The 18,748-nt window shown below is 29.5% G+C and overlaps 1 protein-coding gene across 1 annotated transcript; it reads right to left on the bottom strand.

Moving 5' to 3' along the window:
- Positions 1-7,980: 7,980 nt before the first annotated feature.
- Positions 7,981-18,409, bottom strand: LOC149559855 (uncharacterized). Its single transcript, XM_089827496.1, has 3 exons — positions 18,328-18,409; positions 14,470-14,498; positions 7,981-8,196 (listed from the first exon to the last, which is right to left on the bottom strand). The coding sequence occupies exons 1-3, from the start codon at positions 18,407-18,409 to the stop codon at positions 7,981-7,983; spliced, it is 327 nt and encodes a 108-aa protein (XP_089683622.1).
- Positions 18,410-18,748: the final 339 nt, after the last annotated feature.

Here is an 18,748-nt window from a genome sequence, read left to right as displayed (position 1 = left end):
CTCGTATGTTACCAAACTATCTGCTTCAATTGACATAAATTTTCAAGATCACAACTTTTCATAAAACCAACATGCCCAATTTATCTCCATCTGATCAAGAATTCACTATTCTTGGATCGTCAAGTGGAAGTTGCGACGAGCAAATCACTTTAAGAGAAACAGAGAGAAGAAGAGGAAGAATGTTTATGGAGTATGCCAAGCCTATAGCTACACAGCAATCTTCGCTGCAAAAGGCTCAGATTGACAGAAATTCCAATCATAAGGATTGCGAGGACGATCATGCTGACGACGATGAAATGAGGGGAAAGAGGAATTAGTACACGCGGCCTAGAGCTATGCAATAAGTGATCCCAGCCCATACTTTGTGACAATGGTTATTGTCATAATTAATAGAACCTTACCTCTTTAAAAAAATTCTTCTCTTTTTCACAATCAAAAAATAAAATTATCCCTGGTAAAAATCCTCTCAACCAATAGAAAATTATAATTTAAATCAGAAAAAAGTTTTTAAAAATATTTCATATTTAAACTTTAGGATATGACAATTATCTTGACTTAAATCATATAATTAGGTGCCACTATTGAAAACATTGTAAAGAAAAGTCACACTAAGCAGCACAAACAAGTACCCCCCCCCCCCCCCCAAGGAAAAATAAAATTCAAATGATGGGGAGAGGGAAAAGTAAACGACAATATGAAAACCTGAAAAATACATTGTTTGCTAAATCTTGTTGACAAATATAGCAGCTAAATGGATAGTAATGCATAGAGTAAGAATTTCATATTATATGCAAAAACGATATAAAAATATGATAGTCAGGCCTAAAGCCTTTGTAAAGAGGCAACTTTTCTAGAGAGGATTTGAAAGCATTATTCTAACAATGCATAGAGATAACAAAGATTGCAAGCATCCATGAAAGGAAATAAAAAAAGAATATGAAATTCTCTAGTTAAAGTGGTAAGAACCTCAAACCATTTTGAAGCATGCTCTGTAGATGGAGAATGTGAATGTCATAACATTGATAACGAGTCCATAATAAATAGGAAACAACCAAAAACAAAATGGTTGACTACATTAGTTGCCAATTATGGGAAACAACCAAAAAATAGGAAATGTGTTCACACCAAAAATACATTTAAATCATTTAAGTAATTTAATGGACAAAAAGTTCTACAATAAACCATTTAGGAATGTAAGCAATTCATTATCTAAAACTTCTGGAGGAATTCCAACTTTCAGAAATTTAGTAGAATTTTTTCTTATTTTTGAATTAAAAAAAACTTAAACTCCTAGCTAAAATTGGTATAGCCAATAGAAAAATAGGAATTAACGTAAAAAATATATTTTTGGGAGTGATTAATTAGAATGAAGTAGGAACATTAGCTCCTTGCATGGACTAATAAAACAAACAAATATTGACTGTATAGTCAAACTAGCTAATATATATTCTATATGTAAAATACGTCGAGATGCATCGAAGCGTTGAATTTTTTTAATGCATATTAAAAATGAATAATGAAAAAATTCAACACCTCGATGCATCTCGACATATTTTACATATAGAGTATATAAGTAGCTAGTAGCAGTCACGACTTGCATAACACATTGAATGATTAATTTGATTATGTTTAAAGTATAACTTTACAATTTATATCATCATTAGGTTTAGTATTAGGATTACTATTACTATATATTTATTATTATAATAATTAGTTATAAGGTTTAGTGTTAATGTGTTTACGAGTGGAAATATGCTTAGTGTTAGTATTAAAGTTAGGGATAGGTTAGTGTCAGGGCCTAGACTTATATTATGATTATAAAAATGTACTCAAGTTAGAAATATAGTTTTGATCATGATACCATTTACAATTACAATTTAATGTTAAGGTTTATTGTTAGGGTTAGATTTATGTTAAGGTTGGATTTATGATTAGGGTCATAATTTATTTTTATGGTTATGATTGCGTTCAACATTTAAATCAAAGTTGAGGTTATGGTAAGGATTAAGGTTAGAATTACGATTAGGGTGATTGAATAGTTAGGATGGAGAATATTATTAATGTGTTTGTATTACAATAATAGTTATTATAGGTCAAATAGTTAAGATTAGGATTACTGTTAATGTTAGACTTCAGATATTGGACAATTTTAAGATTTATATTATGTTTAGGATTATGCATATAATTAGGACTTGCTTTGAGAGACATTTAGATTTTTGTTTATTTTTGGTATATACATTGTAAATAATATTTCATGTATATTTTCCACATACATTTAAAGATAACATTTAATGTTATCCATTTTAGAATTATGTTAATGATACATATTATATAAAGCTATACAAACAACAATTGTTAGGTTAATATGATTATGATTAGTGTTAATGTTAGACTTCAGATATTGGACAATCTTAAGATTTATATTATGTTTAAGATTATGCATATAATTAGGAGTTCCTTCGAGAGACATTTAGATTTTTGTTTCTTTTTGGTATATACATTGTAAATAATATTTCATCTATATTTTCCACATACATTTAAAGATAACATTTAATGTTATCCATTTTAGAATTGTGTTAATGATATATATTATATAAAGCTATACAAACAACAATGGTTAGGTTTAGGATTTATACATGATGGTTAGGATTATGCATAGAATTAAGATTTATTATAAATAAATTGAATGTTTGATTTATTTGTGTTACCACATATTTGTCACTTCCATATAAAGCAATATTTTGATACCAAACATATTAGAAAGTCATGCATATATACTTATGAAAGTATAGCCTAAAAATCTTTCGAATATAGAGTAATGAAAGTATGCTATACACATCACGTGAAGAATTAAAAAAACTCAATTTCCTTTCATTCTAAAATAAGTTAAAAAAGAAAATGGAAGACATTTATAAAACCACACACACACACACACACACACACACACACACACACACACATATATATATATATAAATAAATTGTTGATTGTCAAACTTACATAAATCAAAGAGAAAAGAGATGTTCCAATACAATCATATTTAATAAGCAATAAGTACCAAAGGTCAAAGAAGTAATAACTAAATGTAAAGCACTTTGTTGTAATGATGTAAGTACATGACATAATCTTCAGCGATCAGATTGGTATTATGACCTTTATTTGTGCAATGATCACAATGAACTTCTTTCATCATTCATGGAAATGCATCTACATAATGAGATGTCCGACGAACCCTTTTTGCAACATCCACCATTTTCCATAATTATAGCTCGTTGGGATCATCAATCATTAAGGCCATGTGTTCAAGAGTTTTCACAATACCTTTGTAGTACTCTATAACCAATCTTACACATTTGTCAATATCAAATTCAGAAAAAGCATTATAATTTACGAAGCCTTTTGGGCTTCCAATAATGAGTTCTAATTTGTTTTTGAAGCATCCATTGTTTTAATTCTTTACTAAAAAAAAAACTAAAAATACAAAATATGAGTATTTCAAAATTATGAGTGTAAAATTATCCATAATTTGTAAAAGTAAGAGTTAGAATAAATAATGTTTAGGACTACATTTTGTGCAAGAAATATTAAAAATACATAGAATAAGAGATTAATATTTTTACAAGGTGAATTGTCACAAAAATAACTCGAGATAGCAAACCAAATATAAAATTATAAGGACATGATGCTATATTCTCACCAATTTCTAAATATTTCTTTAGTCTAGATCCATGTAAATTCAATGGCCATGGTGCATTATACCTATATTTCATTAACATATTTTCATTGCTAAATACAATGATACGTTAAAGGAGAAGAATATTAACATTTTAAATGAATAAATTATTTTAGGAAGTGTTTACCTGCAAACTAATTTCCCTCTCTTTTTACACAAACATGCACCTTCTTTACACATTATGCATCTTTGTACAATATTTAGAATCTCGTTGTAGTCCGTGTTGAAATCACTTTTGACTTATTGTCTCGTGTTTTTCAAACATGGGTGTAGACTAAAATTTTGATATGCCTGAAACATAAATTTAAATATTTAATATCATATATGTTCTTATCTAAAGTTACCACAATAAAGAATGTTTAATTTTATAACTTTCTATAATCATATTTGTATATTCCAGAGGTGTGTATCTCGTCAAGGGTTACATGCATGAACCAAATCATGGAGATATGATGCAACATAATATAATTGATCTTGATTGTTCCAATCAATACTTTCCACTTTTGGTGCTCCTTTTAACCATATAAAATCGTGGATAGGTGCAGATCCTCTGTGCTACCATTCATATCTGAACCAATAGTCTTCAACATTCATACCATTCTCAAGTATCTCTTTTCTAAAAGTTGTATTTTGTAAATGCATGTATTGTGCAACAATGTGTGGATAGTCAATGATATTTTGTTTCCTCCACATTTATGCTTCTTGTGGATCACTTGGTTGTGTTCTAGGCATCATTGCACACAAATATGGCCAGTACAAGTCTGGTACACTTAATGTAAAAAATATTGTTGGTGTTCGAAGTTGATGAAGCATGTCTATTAATTTTGTTCGATACTTTGTCCAATGTGACCATGTTCCGCTTAAACTAGTTCCAAAATGCATCAATCTATCAGCTAGATGGGAGTGTGGTGTTTTGTCCATATGCTCACACAACTCTTGTATTGTGATTGGCATTTTGTGTAGACTTCTTTTCATGCAAACACTTGTGGAGCTATGGACTCAGTGTCTGATGATCATATTCATCATGTAGTAAAAAAACTTTGGATTCTTTCCAAATCTATATTTTCTATATCGAATTATGTGCTTAACATATTCTTGAACTAATGTAAAATCTTCACCTTCTACTACATGTAGACGTGATGTTATGAATTTAAGCCTATCAATGAGTTCCTTGTGTTGATTCAGAACATCACTTGCCAACTTTTGAACTTCCATAACTGTAAAATCATTTGAAGCAATACTCGAATGTGGGCTCATGACCAAATTTTCAGAATTGACATCTGGAATCTTGGAGATTTCTACTTCTTCTAGATGATTTTTGATGTTTGTATTCTCAGCCACGTCTATTTCATCAATATAACTTTCCATGACCTAGATTAAATAATAAAATGATTATTTACATATGTAAATAAAATATTTATGTTTAAAATCTCATTCTTATGTTAGGAACCAACATTTTAAATTATAAATTATACTCTAATTGTAATTAAATTGTGATAGTAACTAAAACCCTATATATTATATTCAAGATTATATTTATTATACCCTAATTATAATTAAATTGTGATAGTAACTAAAACCCTATATATTATCCTATTTAAAATACTATTTAGAACTTTATTTAAAACATTCTATGTTTAGAATATTATGTTAAAAAAATTATTTAAAACAAAAAAATTTAGTCTTCTAATAGTATGATTTAATAACATTTCTAATTTTAAAAACATAAATCAAATTTTAAATTATAGTCCTAAATATTAATTATAATTATTGACCATAATCCTCATTATCGATTTTCTTTTTTTACATAATTGTAATCCTTATAAAATCTAGTTTTAAATAATATGCAATACTTGTTTTACAACATATAATATTTTTGAAACATAATTAAAAAATTTAATTTAAAACATTCTATTTAGAACTTGATTTAAAACATTCTATGTTTAGAATATAAATTTTAAAACATATAGCTTCTATTTTGATTTAAATATTCTATTCATTTCAATTTGAAAAACTTTTTATTATATGTTTTTAAATCTAAAAATTATTTTGGTTAAGTTTTAGATCTAACTGTCATTATTTCTCCCCCATACAAAGAGCTTAATAGTAAATTTGATTTTAGATCTAAATGTTGGTTGGATTTTTTATTATACAAACATAAATTTCTAAATATTACTTAGAAATTCTATTTAACAGTTTTAATTTTCTAAATAGTATCTAGAACTGATTTAGCTCTTACTTTCTTCAAAATTGATTTATCTTCTTCTAAACCTGTGCAAAATTTTCATTGTTGAATCAATTGAAAAATTAGATGGAGAAAATGATCATTCCAAAATATACAAATACAAATAAATTTATTAGAATCAAATACAAATTAAAAGAGATAACATGCAACAAAATGTAACTGTGATTACAAAGATATAAGATTGATTTATGTGGAAGATGAATTTATTAACAGTATTGCTATTGCTCAGAAATGGCAAAAGCTGATGTTTCAGCAACTAATTAATTTTAGATAAATTTCAAACAATAGCTAACTTCAAATACATATGTTTGTACCATAATTTAACAATATTTATTTTTAAAAAATTAAATACATGTTAAGAGCATACCTATAATGCTCGTCTGAAATGTTGGAATATTAGTGTGAAGTACTGTAGCTGGTGTATAGACATGAGCGATACAAATTTAATAAATATTATAATAAAAACAAATACCAAAATGAACACTTATAAAAAAATTAAACAATCAAAGATAAAATTCTTTTCAATGAATACTTGAATTATTGTATTTTGTTGACATTTTCAATGCCACTTGATTAAACGACATCTCCAATAGCAATGAATAGTTGGACTCTTTTATTTTTATTGTCAACTTCAGCCATTAGCATCTTAAAAAACAATGCAATTTCTTTAGTCTAATTGAGTATATCCATGAAATCCATCGCCCTATTTCTACTATAAATCCCTAATAAGATTAAATGCAATGCTAAGGCAGTAAAATCAATTAGCATTAAGATGGCAGCTTACCATCGTGTTGCAGTGGGACTTTTCTTGTGCTTTTTCTTCTTCTTGTCATTCACCACCATTCTTACTGAAGCATGCTACACAAAAATGTCTAATAAAATGCAATTGACCAATAGAAAATGACCTCTACCCGTGGAGAATAGAGGAGTAAAGTGGGCAATAAAATAAGAAAGGGCCACAACCTCAAGTCTTAAATGCCACTCAAGTCTTAAATGTGAGCCTACCTGGCCGGTTTAGCTTTCAAACTAGGATAGCTTAATTATAAGGCCATGCACCCATGCACACCCATTAAATAATAGTATTGGTGAAGGCCATGCACCCACGCATGCCCATTAAATAATAGTACTGGTATAGGCATTATGATGAGTATATTAATTTAAAAGACAATCTTATCTGCAAACGCATCTTTTCCTTTTAATATTTAATTTTTTATACTATAATACATTTCGCTATCCTTCCATAATCATTTGGGAGAAATTTCAAGATTTAATTACGTAAAACACAATTTAAGAAGATCACTACATCTACAAAAGTTTCAAAATTGTAACAGGTTAATAGGTTAACCAGGTTAATAAATTTGGCTCAGTAATGATGGCTAATAATTTCATTCACATTTTTGTTTCTCGAATTGGAATTCTTCGTGCCACCTAAAATGCGTTCATGTTGACCTTTGACACACCCGGTTGGTATGATGTAGATAAATGCTACATTTCAAGAATTTTATAAGTTTTAGAAAACATAAACCCTATTGCAGAATAGCTATTCCTATTCACATAGCCAAAAGAACCCTAATAACAGTCTTCAGTTATTATCTTACGTTTGAATTTCCTTATTTATGTACTTATACAAAAGTATTCACAAGTATTAAGTAATATTCATTAATTGATTAATGAACATGAGAGAATTTAAATACATGTGCATGTGAGTTGAGTTTCTTTGAAACCTATCTAATTTCACGTTTTAAAATAAACAAATTATATTGGTTAGCCCCTGCTGGCCCAAATTTCTTATGGAAAAATTGTTTAAACGCGTCTCCATTAGAAATAGAGGCCTCATTGAAACATTGCAATTACAAACCAGAACCAGCACCATCACACTCTTTATTATATATAGAAAGACACAGCATACATACAATCCACAGTATGCTTCAAACCAGAAGATGGTCTACACACAACTCATTATAAGATGAAACAACCCAAAAAATAAAATTCATTTACTCTTTCAATTCTCTGTTTCTCCCTCTTTGTGGTTTCCAGGGAGCTTCTCTTTGATCTCTTCTGTCAACCCTTTCTTCTCGCCCCCTTCTTCCTCAGCCTTCACATGACCGTCTTCTTCTTCCTCTTTCTTGTCTCCATGAAGCTTCAACTTGTCCTTCAATCCACCCTTCTTTGTCTCCTTCTTCTTCTCTCCCTTCTCATCTTCTTCCTCATCGCTGGACTGTACACACACAGCATTTCAACAGATCAGAGACCGATCCGTGTAATCATTTAACCAATAAAAGTACGTAAGGTAGGATGAATTTCAATAGAATGCAAAAAATTGAAATATTTGGTTAGGCAAAAGGTGGAAAAAAATGCAATCAAATCTAAAAAGATGAAGGGATTGTGATCTGTTGGTCAAATTTTAATAGCACTTGCAAAAGCCAAATAAAAGATCACCGCTCAGTAACAGGGGGATAGGGTGAGTTTGGCCTACGTGTCCCTGCTCATGAGGAGCTCTGCTGCGTTTGAATCCGCCATTGTCAAGAAATTGAGATACTTGTCAAGAAATACAAAGACAGAAAAATATCAAGATAGAGACGGCTGCGTAAATAGCTCAAAAAGTTACATGGAAAATGAGAGTTGAGCGAAGGCCAATTTATAGGATTTCACAAACAACTGACGTGGCTTGCTGGGGCGTGGCATTTATATGTTGGTGAAATAAATGTTAACATCACACGGATAAGACGTGAGTGGGCCCATTGAAGTAAAAGTAATGTCGACGATAAAGATAGTTATATTATAATTATGGCATGGACTATCGACTTTCCTTGTAACGCCTACATTTTGTGTTTTTTCGGTGAATGAAAATAGACATATATTACTAGTTCAAGTCTTCAATTTGATGGCTGTAGTGACCCTTTTTGGTGATGGAAATAGGTATATATTACTAGTCATATGTTAGTTTTTATATATTATATATAAAATAAGACAAGAGATATATTTCGAGGTGTCTTCAACAAGGATATCTGTCGATTGCATATATATATATATATATAAGTTAGTAGCAATCGTGTTTTTTATAGTTAAATATATACTTAATCTATAATAAATTATATTATTAAATATTAAACATTTTTACCATATTTTATGATGCTCATTTCAAAATATGTTTAGAAAAATAGATTTCTTTTAAAAATAATCATTTTTTGTGCTTATGTTTTTTTTTTCAAGTAATTAAAATTAAATTTACGACTGACATTAGAGTTTTGGTTTAAATTAGCTTATAGAGTTTTGAGTTAAAATTAATATCATGATCAGATTTAGGGGCATAAATAGGACCAGGGTTAAGAGGTTAGTGTTGGGGTCGACAGATATTGTTCAGGTTAGGGTTACGATTAAAGTTTGAGCTAGGATTAATAAGATATTTTGGGTTATGACCAAGAATAGGGTGTGGGTTGGGATTAGGGTAAGGATAAATTGTTAGGGATAGGGTACAAGGTTTACAAAAAGGAGAAGTATGATGGTTAGGATAAACCATAGGATAAGGATTAGGTTCGTATCATGGTTAGGGTTGGTGTTTAGAGAAAAGATTAGTATGACAGTCAAGTTTACATGTATAGTAAGGAATAGGGTAAGGGTTAGGGGTAGGTTAAGGATTAGGGTTATGGTTAGTATTAAGGTTAGGGATACATTTTAAAGGTCTGATTAATATCATTTAGGGAGTAAAGGCATGCTTAAGATTGTGATTACATTTATGATTTATGATTAAGGTTAGTTTTAGAATGGTAATTATAGTTAATGCTATGGTTAGGTTTTGAGAAAGGGGCAGGAGTAAATCTATTATTAAGATAACTTTAAGGTATAGGTTAAAAATTATAGTTAGGGATTATGCTTAGATTATATATTTCTGAAATAAGGAATAGAGTTTAGATTATGATTACAATTAAATTTAGGACTCAAAATAGAGTTTTTGGTTGCATTAGGGTTAGATTTTAACTAGAAATAGGGAAAAGGTTGTAGTTTTGATTATGATATATGAAATATTTGGCCAAAAGGTCTACTTTGCACTTAGGATAATGATAAATTATATAGTTTGGATTATGAAACTTGGATAAAAAAATATGAAATTAGAGTTTTACATATTTTATTAGATTTCCCATCTAGGACTATATTTTTTGGTAGGACTAGGATTAGGGTTTAGTATATAGGATTTAGGGTTACAAAGGTTTAGAGCTTAGGTGAAGGCTAAAAAATGCATTTTATTAAAAACAATCTTAACCATGAACCTAACTTCAATTGAATTGTAACTTTAACCCTAAACTTTAATGTATTATCTTAATCCTAATAACTATATAAAATCCCAACCCTAATTTTAAGCATACTAAAAACATAATCATAACCCTAATTTATTTAATATTTTCATTTCAATAATTATTAGGGTATTTGAGGCTGGGGTTAAGGTTTAGGATTTTCAATTCAAATTATGATTAGGATTAGGATTAGTATTAGGTCAGGTCTTATTATTATTAGGGTTATGGTTTATCATAATGATCAAGGCCTAGAGATTATAATTAAGATTATGGATGGATTTATTACATTTCAAACATTTTAAATTTTAATTGACAACCTTAACCACCTCATGTATACATTTATGTAATGTCTCTTCTTACTTTTTTCTACAATGGCATTATGCATAAGTTAAAATTTGTGCGTAGTGTTTTCCTAATTTTTATTTTTATGTATTTTCCTAAAATTCATGGTGCTTAGAATTAAACTCCACTTTATGTCAATCAAACACATATCTATAAATTTCCCCCCATTAAAGTTTATTATTTTATCTATCTCACAAAATTGTTTATCTTTTTTTCTATTTTTAACATTTTTGGTAGTAATTATTAAAATCAATTATATGTATTTTCAACTATCATATATTATTTCTATTTATTTTTGAATTCTATCTAAATCATACTTTAGATATTCTAAATAGTTATTTTAAATAATTAGAAAAAGAACAACCACTCTTTGTAATTAAATGTTCTGAATTGCAAAACTTGTTTTGTTAAAATTTTCATTTATTTCTTTTTTAATTATGAAGATAATTTTTTTCTTTATTATACTTTTGATTTATTTATTTTTTATTATGAAGGTAAGTTTCTTATGTTTGGGTTCATCACTTAGTATGTTGGTTAATTGTGGTATCTTGAAGATCAAACTAATTCTAATTATATAAATAAAATGACATTTCAAGGTCTTTTTCAGGATGTTGTAGGGTCGGTAGATATCTTAGCTATCACTAAGACCCATGAGAGTCTGGGTCTCGATGGTTATCAATGGTTGTCAATCTTCGGGGATTAGGTTCACTCCTTAGGTGGTGTGTGGGGGCCTGGAGGTGGTGCCTGCCTGATTAGAGACAACCTCTTCAATGCTACTTCTATGGTCTATTTCTGACAGACATGCCAAATTTATGTGGATTCAAGTATGCCATGAAAGACACCATCATCGCGATTTGTTACTTTCCACCAACCTCTTCACCCTATGCCATTCACAATATCGAGAACAGTGATCCACTTATTGATCTAATTGAGTGCATTTCTAGATTCAGTGCCTTGGGTAACAACATTATCTTAGGTGACTTCAATGCACAGACGAAGGAATGGCGGACCCCTATACATGACTGAGGGATGGAATGGACCTATATTATAGAATTTGATCATGTCAGTTTGGGACTCCAACATATTTTTGAGGATCGCCATCGACCTTTACCTATCTATGGTCATCACCTCCTTTAGCTGTGTGAGTCTTCTGATCTAGTTATTTTGAACGACCTTCTTTATTTTCCTAGATCTGAGCCTTTTACCTGTTAGCCACACTATGGGTGTGTAGTGTGGTTGACTACATTATCATTGGTGCTTCTTTCATCTCTTGCATCTGTAGCGTCACCATCACCCATCTCTTGCTTTCCTACTATTCTCTTTTGTGCCTAGCGCTTCACTTCTCCCCCCTCTCATCAGTCCCCCCTTCCCTTTATGGGGAAGGCCACACCACACCTTCACCCACATCCCCACCCCCCTGGCTTCTTTGGATCATAGCCCTAGCCATTTCCACTTCCGCTTTGCCTAGGGTGATGAGGACCTCTTCATTGTCCACCTACATCGACTCCTCTCGTCTATTATTTCTTTGAGTATAACCATGCTTCCTCCATGTTTTATCTCTTAAGTATAGCCATGTGGGAGTTGACTTTCCTTTCCATCCGCCACCACCCTATCCTTAGATAAAAGCACTAGAACAAGTGCCTTATGAACTGTTGGTTTGATGCCAATTGTAAATCCTTTCACTGTCGCTTGACTTTAACCTTTGAGACCTTCCCTTCAACTATATTGTCAATTTTTGACATTCCTACCATTGGTTTCATCATGTGAAGAAATGTGCTTAGATTTCTTCACAATACAGTTCCTTACACGATACACTTAGCCAAGACTTAAAGCTCTTTTGGCACACCTTGTTCCCATGGTATCCACCCTAACTTGCTCCATCGACTTGTGCTTCATCATCTCCCACACCACTACCCTTTATGACATCCTAGATCAACTGCCTCTTCACCTCATCTCACACCCTCACTGTGATATCTGTACTACTTCCATCATCTATGAGATTGTCAAAACGATGAAATGCAGTAGAGTTGTCGATGAGTATGTTTTCTAGGCAAAACTACTCAAGCTTGATAGCTTAGTGATTGGCTCCTATCTCACCACACTCTTTAATAGAGTGGTTTGTACTAGCTTTCTGAAGGCTTGGTCGAGGCACCTGATCCATCTATTTCATAAGAAAAGGCCAATTTTTGACCCCAACAATTACAAGACCATCATGATTAGGCATACCTTTGCCAAAATTTATGCCACAACATTGAATACTATTCTTTCAGGGGAACTGATAGGCCAACGATGGGGCAAATAATAATAAACAATTAATAATTTTATGATGAAGTTTGGCTGGTCTATACGTGTCAATCCGAGAGTGTAATTTAAGAAGTCTAGTCATTAATTGTTTTCAAAGTGAGTATCCCAAGCTAAATTTTCATGAATATACTTTTTATAGTACACATAATGGTGATGGGACTGGTGTTGGAGCCTCAATCTTACAAAATTTGATATTCGTTTACTAAATTGAAGTGTTTTTTTTGTAGATTTAACAAGTTTGTAGGTACATGAGCACATTTATAGTGTCTCCCAATGCTTACATTAGGTTTTATAGCACCTATAGGAAGTATTATGATGCCTATTCTAGTTCTTACAACATCTACCAGAATTCCTACAACACCTATGGAGAATACTCTCTTTTCTATCTAAAATCTACTACTAAATTCTTATAACACCTATAAATAGTCTTATAACACATATTTACACAACCTGATAGCGCCTAAAATAGACAGACTTGAACTTTGAAAACGTTGCAAGTATGATGTAAATCATGTTTTATTGTGTAGACAATTGAGCACAAAAAGGTGAAAAAACATACTCTTAAGTCATCAGGTCACTACAAGGAGAGAAGAGAAGAGGATAGCAAGGTAGGAACAAAAAATTCAAGATGCCACCTTAATTAAAAGTTAAAATAAAGAAGCAAAGTCTTATGCGCACTATGTTAAAGTCACAAATGCTTATAAATCAAAATATGGACATCTTTGAATTTGATCTTCACTCCCTAAAATTTTAATTTACACTCTAAAAAGAAGCTTCAATTTGAATTAGATTTGTATGCCATTTCTCTGAGTACTTGGTAAATATCATGAGATGATACCATTAGGATGGACATCTCCAAGTCAAGATATCTCTGAACAATGCCATACAATATGATAGTGCATATCTCATGTGTCTCTAAGGTTACTAAGATATGACATGGTGTATGCTATGTGATGTCAATGTGTATACCAAGAAAATATTTCAGTATGGTGAATATTATATGGTTGGTATTCATGGGCATACCATATGCTTGATTTTACCATAAGCTAATAAATCTACTCTCTGTTGTTTTATTTGCATAGAAATCATCCTCCATAGCTAAGAGGGAGTGTTAATGATTGTGGGTTCGATTGGATTATTCCCAATCAATGAAATCAAATATTTGAATGTCCTATCGACCTTAAACATTTGATATCAATCCTATGCTATCATTATCATGGAACATTTGTATAATTATTAACAATGTGTGTGTGTGTGTGTGTGTGTGTGTGTGTGTGTGTGTGTGTGTGTAGAAAGATGCCTTATCATTCTATTGCACAAAATAAAAATAAAGATTCTATGATAATGTAAATGTAATCTGCAATTTAAAACCAATTTTTTAAATGTACTATGTTTTTCTAAAAATAGAATTGTTTATTCAACTTTCAGACCCTAGCAAAATCAATTGCTACACTGTTTTCATGATAAAAAAATGAGAAAAATGTTGATTTTTAAAGTAGAATACCCAAAACATAAAATGTCAATACTTTTATAACTGAAATGTTTTAATACACAGAATTTATGTTTGAGGAATCATTCTTGCCTATTGTAGAAATCATAAATAAACCAGCAAATTTGCACCAAGAAAATGTGCAAGAGGTATGTCAATAGGTCATAGAAGTGAAAGTAGAAAATTTACCAAAATATAATATTTTGTAAGTGTTGCTTGTTCCGTTTATATTAATTCCAACACATTAGAAATGCTGTATATATAAACCCATATATAAGAGGCATAAAAGGAAGAAAGTAGGAAGCAAAAGTTACTTTTTGACCAACAACGAATGGAAATTAACTTGAATCTTGCATAAAGAAAGAATAGTATTTTCACATTTCATTTTGTTTGAATAGTTACAAACTAAATGCATATTAGTTTTACACATTCCACCATTAGTATCCACGAAGAGTAGAAGTGGGATATAGAACATAAAAGAGATGAAATGAATCAAATTGTGGGATCAAGGAACATACATCTTACATAGCCCAAGTTAACATTCTAAAACAACAAACAACACAAAAATACTTGAGTCTATAAATCAAGAAAGATGAAAAACCTTAATATTCCTCTTTCAAATGACATATTGCATATATCCAACTCAATCCTTGAAGCAGAGGAAATATAGCCGCAAACAAAGCATATTCTAGTGGTTGAAATGTGAAGTGCATTTATAGTCTAAAAAAGTTCTCCTAATTGAAAACAAAACCTAATTATGTTGAATTTAATGTACATGTTAATTTGAAGGTTTGTAAAATTGAATGAAGTTATTAAAGTGTCATTATATGCTAAACTTTTACTACAAAAGTAGTATTTTAGAGAGCATTATCTAATCACGATGAATTTAAATTACAGTGCTGTAATAAAATGTTAAGCTAGTAGATTTATCAAGAAAAATGTAGCAATGAAATGTTTGAAACACAATAAATCATCGGCTTTCTTCATCTTGACCACTGGATTGAACCTATAGAAAATGTAAAATTAAAAAGTGTTAGATGTTGAAATATGCTAAAGGTAAATGAAGTAATGATATGAACCATAAAACTATTATAGTGGTTGTGTGGTAGACATAAAATACATGAGTACCATGTGAGAGGAACTATTGGAGAGGCTCTTCTTTCTTTCTAATAATGTTATACAACTTCTTTTTCATTTTGACATAGTGTTTGAGAGAGAAGGCATGGTTAATGTGAAGGCATTGCAAGAACTTGACTATGGAGACCATTATAAAGGTAAGGACCCACCTTTCAATTTTACCTATATCAATAATGACTCTATCTAGGGTAAGTTGTTATGATTTATGGATAGTGATAGTCTAGGCTATAGTTACTTGAAATTGTGTGTGCTTATCTCAGGTTATGGGTTCTATTGGAATAATTTGTTAATGTTTTTTATCCAAGGGAGGGCCACAATAGTTGTTGAGTTTCATAACTTAACAATAGTCTTCATCATCCCTCCATGCCTTGAGAATTTTCTAAGCTTGATTTCTTTTGGCCTTCGATCAATAACTCATCACCACCACATTCCAATCATCTTTTCCTCTTTTATGAAGCTTTTAAGGTCCATAAAATCCATGAATTTAGTGTATCTAAGCTTGATCCTATCAGTGGTGTTCCTTTTGTTCTTCCATCACATTGAGATAGGGGCCTTATGTCAATTGACCCTACCCCACCTCAAGTATCTTTCCAAAGTAAACATAACCAATGTTCTTGTTTTCATCATAGAAAATGTCAAGCTAAAGCCAAAGCTCACACTCATGTTTCCCAAAATGCTTCATCATCTTATATACCTCTTACTTCGCATCTCTTTGATCATCCTATGACTAAAATCATGGATAATAATAGTGCCATAATGCACATTAAATAAGCTTCAGTTTGAATTGTAAAAGTGTTATGTTGTGTCTATGTGAATTTTTCCTATTTGTAAGTTATTTTATTCTAGACTTATATGCAATCTTATTCAAAGTGTAAAAAAATAAATTGTACTATATAAATTTGGTCATACTCAATAAAATTTCATTTTGTTAGATATTTCAACTTACAAGATTATAAATTTTAGTTTTCATAGAGATTCTTAACAATTTTATACTATATATTCTAGAGTCCTTGAGAAATTGAAGTAAAGATACCATTTTGACATATAATATTTAAAGTTGGTAAAATGATATGGTAAGAATTAAAAATAAAATAAAATTGATAAGAATGAGCTAGTTAAACTTCTTTTAGATTCAAAGTATATGATGGTGTACAAAATAAAATATACAATCTTATAAATTTAGTATCTAAATACACTCCAAAAAATTTGAAATATAAATGAATTGTATAAACCAAAATACATAATCTTATAAGTTTAGTATCTAAATACACTCCAATCTCCTTAAAAATTTGAAACATAAATGAAATGATTCAACAAAGTTAAATGTTAAAATTATCAAACATTCTTCCAACTTGTTTAAAATTTTTTTTGTTATAATGTACAATAATGGAGTGCATTTCATGAAAAATAAATTAAATTGATTTATTTATAATTATCAATATAAATTATATTAAAAAGATGGTGCAATGTGGAAATTTATTTGGATTTTTTATTAAAAAAAGGAGACTCTAACTAACTACTGTGCAAAGTGAATTTAATGTTAAAATATTTCAGAGTGCATTATAGCAGTGCACTTATTTCATAACAAGAGTTCTGTGTGAGCTTGAGTCCTTGCCTTGTGCAAGGGTACTTGTAAGATTAAAAAAAATGTAAAAGATAATATTATTTTTTAGATATCAAAAATATAAAATTCTATATGAATTTGTAACTATAATTCTATTTTTTGTTTGGTTGTTCTATTGTGAATCATGTTCCAAAATTTAGTTTGATAAGAATGGTGGTACTTGACGTTGTTGGATATAGATTGATATATAAGTAATTTAAATTTCTTAGGCTAGCCTAGTTGTCATCTACTCTTAGGCAACTTTATACTTCATTTGATTAAACTTAGTCTACTCATATGTTATATTTGTAAATTTAAAATAAATAAAAATCAATTAAAAGTACCAAAATATAAAGTGGTTGCTCTCTCTAATCTATAGCTACTAGAGGTGAACATAAGTTTAAAATAATTTTTATAAAACCTTTAAAATATTGTAACATAATTTATGAGTCCTTATCAATATGTCTATTTATATATAAAATTCCAAATAATATATTTATAAAATTGATTTTAAGGTATTAAAATGACTTGCTAAAGTTTACTTAAGAATTTTTTGAATAAGAAAATAAATTATATAATTAACAGTGTAATAGGAAAAATATAGAAAAAAACAAAACAAAAAAATTCCTTTCACACTAAGAATATTTATGCCAGTACTTTTTTATTAATTTAATGTTTTTGTTTGGAATTTGGGGTATTTTTTTATTATTAGAGCTTCATCTTACATTTTATAAATCAATGTGTTATTTTTTTCACTTATTTGTTTACTTATGTGAATAGAAAAATAATAAAGAAAATAAAAATATAATTGTATTAGTATTAAAATTTTATATTGCCCTCTATTTAACATTTCACGTACTTTTTTATGTTTGATTTTGAATTTTAATGAGTAACATTGTAATATTAGAATTTTTACAATGTGATTTATAATACAATTTGAACAATGAATAATTAATAAAAATACATATTTAAGAAAATTGGAAAATAACATGGATATAAATATAAAATAATTACAAATTCTAAAAATTGTGTTACGAAATACAATATAATATAAATTAATAATATTTAAATATTATTCTGCCAGTTAACAATTATTTGTGCATGACATTTTCCACTAACCTGAGATTAACAACTATAGAATGCAGCCTTTTTCTTTTTTCTTTTTGTTAAGAAATAACGTACAAATTTGACCTTGAGATAGTCTCGAACCCTGGACCTCTGTTTCTCCACGCAACTCACACAGGGAAATTTTGGGGGTTTCCATGGTAGGATTAACATTGTAATATTAGAAGTTTTAAAATGTGATTTATAATACAATTTGAACAATGAATAATTAATAAAAATAAATATTTAAGAAAATTGGAAAATAATATGGATATAAATATAAAATAATTACAAATTCTAAAAATTGTATTATGAAATACAATATAATATAAATTAATAATATTTAAATATTATTTTTTCAGTTAACAATTATTTGTGCGTGACATTTTCCACTGACCTGAGATTAACAACTATAGAACCCAGCCTTCTCGTAATGTGTGCAAAAATATTTGAATTAAAAGAAAGTGACAAGAAACCAAACATAGAGTTTTCATTATTA

The sequence above is a fragment of the Cupressus sempervirens genome, chromosome 4 (genome assembly GCF_028749045.1).
Source record: "Cupressus sempervirens isolate cs-2001-9-10 chromosome 4, ASM2874904v1, whole genome shotgun sequence".
NCBI lineage: Eukaryota > Viridiplantae > Streptophyta > Pinopsida > Cupressales > Cupressaceae > Cupressus > Cupressus sempervirens.
The sequence above is the reverse complement of the archived record's forward strand: the minus strand, read 5'-3'. Positions and strand labels throughout refer to the sequence as shown.